At 35.8% G+C, this 6,707-nt stretch overlaps 1 protein-coding gene across 1 annotated transcript in view; it reads left to right on the forward strand.

Moving 5' to 3' along the window:
• Nucleotides 1-246: 246 nt before the first annotated feature.
• slc12a3 (solute carrier family 12 (sodium/chloride transporter), member 3) overlaps nt 247-6,707 on the forward strand; it is a 22,405-nt gene continuing 15,944 nt past the window's right edge. The window contains exons 1-8 of the mRNA XM_015392854.1: nt 247-531; nt 1,059-1,190; nt 2,874-2,949; nt 3,937-4,032; nt 4,131-4,270; nt 4,363-4,473; nt 6,217-6,328; nt 6,567-6,697. Coding sequence (XP_015248340.1) covers nt 247-531; nt 1,059-1,190; nt 2,874-2,949; nt 3,937-4,032; nt 4,131-4,270; nt 4,363-4,473; nt 6,217-6,328; nt 6,567-6,697 — 1,083 coding nt within the window. The remainder of the gene's footprint in view (nt 532-1,058; nt 1,191-2,873; nt 2,950-3,936; nt 4,033-4,130; nt 4,271-4,362; nt 4,474-6,216; nt 6,329-6,566; nt 6,698-6,707) is intronic.

A 6,707-nucleotide genomic window follows, 5' to 3' on the forward strand; every position in this document is an offset into this window, starting at 1 on the left:
AGGTTTAATAATTCCTGTAATGAGTCTTGTTTGACTTTTCATTGAGCAGGTGAACATCTTATATGGCCTCAGGCTCTTCCTGCATTGCCACTTTGAGGTCACTTTTAAACCCAGCCCTTGTAATAAAGCCTTCCTCATTGAGCTTAGACTCCAGAAACACCTTCATTGACTTACTGACTGCTGAATGTGAAGGGAAAACTCCTTTACCTACACTGCTCAGAAGAAAAGATCTTTAAGACATTTAAAATGGAGCTTCCAGCTGCCAATGACAATGTTAACCTGTCTGCATATAGACCTAACCTTCCATTGTCAGTACTGAATGGTAAAGCATCCTCTGGGGGGTTTGTTGAGTCTGATTATTATCAGAGCTACAGTGATGGCAGCAGTGTAGCATCCCGTGCATCTGGTGCTCTAACTGGCTACGAAACCCTAGATGCCCCTCCACACTATGATTTCTACGCCAACACCCAGGCATGGGGTCGAAGGAGGCGCTTCAGGCCGTCTCTGATCCAGCTGCATGGCAATCCTGAGGTAAGGAATCTACCTTTAAAAATCTCCAATAGTTAAAAACCATTTAAATTGGGGGGGAGTTTATAATCCCCTTTAATATATATTTTTCAGATTGTTGATTTCTATTGATTCTTAAATTCCAGATAGTTTTTGCTGTTCTTTTGATTCAACCACTTCCTACTCATTCTATTTTGCCAATATAGCTCCAGGAATTGATGTGCTGGAACCTGACAAAAGGCAAACAGATTTGCTTTGTCAATTATAACATAATACATCATGGTTTATGCCATACGGTTCTCCTTAGTAACTATATATGAAGCTAGAAATTGTTTAGGGAGTAAAGGACTTAGAAAGGGATATAGGATAGGATTTAATAGGGGAGATGGAAATATGCTTAATTCAATCGCCACTTCTAAAAAACACTTAAAGCAAGTGGATTGTATGATTGTTGCCTTTATCCTACCATCTGTTAAACTTTTCTAGATTTCTTTCCTGAAATAAACATTCCTATATGTCTATCAATGTAACTTCAAGTTTAATTTGACTAGGACGACTCCCAACCTCCCATGTATGAGGAGATGAATGCTGGACAGACAGGAGACACGTCTGAGGAAGATGAAGAGGAGCCGAAGGAACCACCAGCTGAACCTACCCGCTTCGGCTGGGTGCAGGGGGTGATGGTAGGTACAGAAAAACAGAGGACAAAATCAGTGATGGGTGTTTATGATAAATTTCATACAGAGGTGTGCATCTGAAAGGTTCCAATGGGCATAAAACGCTTATATCAAACCAGTAAGAATAAAACAAGAAAAATGGAGCTGTGAAAAAAGATATCTTTGTAAAACATTACAAAAAAGATGTGCAAAACTGATGGTTGTGCTTAATTTTCTGGTGCCCTTTCACTCTGTGATTTCTACTTCACAATGTGAAATTTTCAGCCAAACAATACATCCTAATTGTTTTTATAACCTGTGAAACAGCCAAGGCTGTGGAAATGTTTTATGGCTTTCTAAAAGGGTTAACATCCCCTCTCTTATTTGCACAGTGTATTTCCATTTTCTTGTAAATTGTTGGCTGTTTTTATATCCACAATCATCATTTTCATCATTCATGATTATCAGACTCAGTGGCACTTTTCTTTTTTTATATATATATGAGTAAATCTTTGATCAAAACACAGTGTCTTATTTTTTATTTTTTTTATCTTTTGCCTTAACTGAAATCTTCTCCCTTTGATTTTGTTTTTCCTGTCACTTGTAAAATGGCACATCAGGTTTTTTCCCCCAAGAAGGGACAATAAAGGTTATTTCTGTTCTATTCTCATTAAAATTTGTTATGTACCGAGAAGCTACAGTTGCATCAGCAGGCGTCCTTACTTGGTATGAACAAGTGTTGATACCAAGTACCCTATAAAATATTTTCCAGATGGGATTTACTATGTAGCGTCTTGTAAAAAAGTAGCACTCAGTAACTTTATTGTAAAGATTTGTCCGGTGGCTGCATCTTAAAGCAGATAAGCTGCCTAAACTCTGAAGCAACATCAAAAGGCTGGGTAGATGATGTGTCACTTTTTGTCTTTTTCTCTCCTCTCTTCAAGGAAGTTTATGCAAAAATAAAGATTTAAACTTTAACTATGTTTGTCACTGGATTAAAGCATTATGCATATGGTGGGTCTGTCCTTGAGCACTGGTGTCCTGCCTTTTTGAAAAAGTTCCATGTTTAAACCTATTTACATAAAAAGGTCATTACAAGGTCCCTTGAGAAATGGCTTTTCAGTTTTGTAGCTTTCAGAGATATAATAACAAAATATCTCGATATTTAAAACGATTGATTTCATTATTCTATCTTTACATGTATTTTATATTGAGTCTAATTGGCAATAGTTGAGATAAGAAAATAAAAAGTTTACAGTTTTATTTCCATTTTTTTTTTTCATTTTTTCCCTTATCAATAGAAATATCTGCATTCAGTAAGACAGACCTAAAGGGTTTTACTTCTACAATTTTCAAGAGTGCACTAAGAAAACCGTTGGTGACTTATTTCCACGCTCGATTGAGCTCTACTCCCTCAGGCCATCATTACAAGCATACAGATCCATGACCTGATCACGCTGCAGTTACATAGAATCTACCTCATTGTTTAGTTACTGATTTTTCCAATGCTTCTCAGAGTTTTTGTTGTTTCTCAGTGTGGTTTCAAATATCTAATTGGTCTATTTCAACTACATGTTTCTGAATTAGAGCCATGCACTATTTTTTTTAACAGTTTATTAACTTAATCACTGATTCCAGAAGTATAATTAAACTTATTAAAATCTTACTCCTCCTTCACAGTAGTAAAAATCCCTCTTGTTTTATATACAGATTCGTTGCATGCTGAACATCTGGGGGGTGATCTTGTACCTGAGGCTTTCCTGGATCACAGCTCAGGCTGGTATCGGTATGTGTAAAAAAAATAAAATAAACGTATTATGCCCGTTTTGTTATCGGTATCAATATATATTCTAAGCACAATATAATAAAACACATGCAGAGAAATCCTGGTATCGTATAAATTCAGTCAGCTATGACCTGATAAAAATAAATTGTTGCAAATGAAGGTTTATTGGTTGCAGCACACTTCAGAGGCAAGACAATTCAAAATGCTGTACATGAGGAGAAAAAAAGATAAATACCTTGCAGTGGCATAGAGGGAACATGCATAAGGAGAATAAAAGTGAATAATTAAAATCAAAGGATGATGTAAAAATTACAATTATTGAAAAATATATATATTTAGAGGGCAGAGTCAAAGGCCACCCTAAACAAAGATGTTTTTAACATTGATTTAAAGCATCTTATAGCTTTTTTTGAGTTTTCTGGGAGTTTATTCCAGATTAGTGGAACTTCTCAATGTTTGGTTCTCAGTATGTAGAGTAGATTTGAGCCTGAGAAGTGTAGTAGGAAAAAAGTATTCAACTATTCACCCTAGTTAAAGAAACAGAGATTGATGGATTTCACTCAGTCGGCACTTTATTTTCATATCTTTGCAAAGAGAGAACAGTTCATCATACAGCCATTTGCACAGTAATCAGCCCTGTTCTGCCTGGGCAACGTGTTTCCCCCCTTACTTAAAACAATGGAAAAGTAGTCAGAGTCAAAACTAATTACAGACACTTTGGTTAAACAGTAACATGTTATGAATAAACCTTGAGAAAGAATCTGGCTTGTTCTGGGAAGAAGCTATGTCTGGTCTACAAACACCCTCATGCAGGAGAATGGTGTGGCTTTGCAGGTGAAACAGACTGATTGAAAACTTTTATAGTGAGTAAATAGCATAAATTAATATATGAAATAAGAGAAATTTACCCCCAAACCAAACCCATTTTAAGATGTTCTGTCAGTGGATGCATTAAAAATTGCTCAGACTGCTTCCTATGTTTTACAGGTCTGACATGGGTTATCATTTTGGTGTCGTCTATGATAACTGGAATCACAGGGCTCTCGACATCAGCCATAGCCACCAACGGAAAAGTCAAAGGAGGTTTGTCTAGGCTGTTTCCTAAAGAACAAGTTGTTTGAATTAAAAAGCTAAACTGTCACAACCTTCTAACCAGCTCTGAGTGCTTCCATTATTCCCAGGTGGTACCTACTTCCTGATAAGTCGAAGCCTTGGTCCAGAGCTGGGTGGCTCTATTGGTCTGATCTTTGCCTTTGCCAACGCTGTAGCTGTTGCTATGCACACTGTGGGCTTTGCTGAGACCGTTGTAGACCTCATGCGGGTGAGGAGCTTTCTCCACATGCAGGTTCAAATCAGGCTTTTTAATGATCAACTAAAGTAAATCGTGACTATTTGCATGTAACCTTTCCTCAGGAACATGGAGCTGTCATGGTGGACCGAACCAATGACATCCGCATTATCGGGATCATCACCGTAACATGTCTGCTGGGGATTTCAATGGCTGGCATGGCTTGGGAATCAAAGGTTGGATTAATTTAAATTTTCATAAAAGAATAAACAAAGGCTGGATTTCAATATGTCCTTACAAACTGTTTAACGACATTGACTACATTCTGTAGGCAACACTATAAGCTCCTCTGTCATTAAAATTTAACGGTTTTAGCACAGTCTAAGCAGTAAAACAAAAAAATCTATTATTTTTCACATTTATTACAAATAAAATGCTTTGATGGGTATAAATATATGGGACATGGCCTTAGACCTTTCTGGGTCTGGATCCAGAGGTAAAAAGAAAAAAAGTTTGCAAAACTTATATCCATCCATCAATAAGATCTTAAAAATATCACCAATAATTGAAACAGATTTCCGTAATTACCTTAAATACTGTCTAAAAGGACCGTGTATTCTGTATACTTCTGCAAAGAAAAAAGTATCAAGAATTCATAATACTTAATCAAGATAGCTGTTGGGACTGTAACAATTAAAAGACATTTTATAGGAACTTGAAGCAGCAGTAAGCAGTAAGAGTTAGGCCTGTAGCATAGCTAGCAATGAAAAGAAAAGTATAAAAATGTAATAAGTCGTTGCTTTATAAACTGTGCATCTGTTTATTGCAGCAATTATGGTTTTTAGATTCATCTAAAAAGATTGTAAGCTATTGGCCAGGACTCTGCCTACTAAACAGAGCACCAATAAACCCACTTAGTGGACTCTTGTTGTCAGTTTAACTGTTGCAAAAGGTTCCAAGCTTAAGACGTCTAGGGTACTGTAACGCTTATAATACCGTAAAAAATAATGAACGTATTAATTGATAGATAGAATAAATGGGAAGAAATTCATTTGGTTTTTCACAGAAAATCTGATGCTGCTGAGACTTTGTGCCGTATTTCAACAACATATGTACTCTAACCTTAATGGTAATGCTTGACTTAGACTTGATTTTGTCTTATTATTTTTATTTGATTTTATTTGTTTTAATTCATTTTATTATATATTTCCTCTAAATTTCTATGTTGTTTTTATACAATTTTAACTTAACCTGATATGTACAGCACTTTGTGGCACCTGTGGTTGTTTTAAAGGGCTTTATCAATAAAGTTGAGTTGGGTTTAAAAGAAACTTGACCTGGATTGGAAAATCACATTAGAGACTTAAGACTTTTCGGGAAAATGAATTTTTACCATCCAAACTCATGATAGCACTGTTAAGCAGTTCGTAATTACAAGATGTGTACATTTAAACCATGGTGTGTTTATATCATTAACTTTTCTAATCCCTGAAAGTCCTTTTATTATTTATCCTTTCTATTTTGGCTTTTATTATACCACTTTGGCGAGTAATTAATCTTTTAGTTTGGTTATGTATACATTGCAGTTGTTTCTGTGGATAGACTTAGACAGATTTTATTTGTCGTTTTGTTTACACAAGTGTAAAACAAAAAGAAATTTCATTTGGAACAGCTCTCTGGACAATTTCATATTTTTTAAAAGTGCAGCCTTGAAAAATAGTAAAAAAGACTATAAATTTACAGTTCTAACATTTTTTTTGTAGGATGTAGGATGTAGCTTTATTGGCTACAGTAAAAGGTGTTGAATTGTGTGAATTATGTTTCGTAACTCAACTAGATGCACAATTTACCTTAGCTTTTAGAGAAGATAAATAATCCATTTGGAAAAGTTTTAATCAACAAACCCTCTTGGGGAATATTTACCTTAAATGCATGTCTGCATTGTGAACTTCCATTACCTTGTAATGTGTCTTCCTCAGGCCCAGATTTTGTTTTTTCTCGTCATCATGGTATCATTTGCCAGTTATATTGTGGGAACCATTATCCCTCCTTCATTGGAGAAACAAGCCAAAGGATTCTTTAGCTACAAAGGTAACTGTTTCCTTTTTTTAAACTCATGTTTGATGGTCATAAGTTCTAGTGTGCATGTTGGATTCCCATGCAAAGTTTTACAGGTTTCAACTTTCCAATAATCAAAGGACAGGATATACGTTTTAGCCACAATCAGCTTAGAGGAGGACTCATCTGCATAATATAGAACTTAAAATGAAATATTATATTTTAATAAAAGTCTAATTCTTTTCTAAATTCAGTATTTCATCTTTAACAGCTGCTATCTTTGCTACTAATTTTGTCCCGAACTGGCGTGGCCCAGAGGGCACCTTTTTCGGCATGTTCTCCATTTTCTTTCCATCTGCTACGGGCATCCTGGCAGGAGCTAACATCTCTGGAGATCTGAGGGTATGTTAGC

The sequence above is a fragment of the Cyprinodon variegatus genome, unplaced genomic scaffold (genome assembly GCF_000732505.1).
Source record: "Cyprinodon variegatus isolate N-32 unplaced genomic scaffold, C_variegatus-1.0 Scaffold610, whole genome shotgun sequence".
NCBI lineage: Eukaryota > Metazoa > Chordata > Actinopteri > Cyprinodontiformes > Cyprinodontidae > Cyprinodon > Cyprinodon variegatus.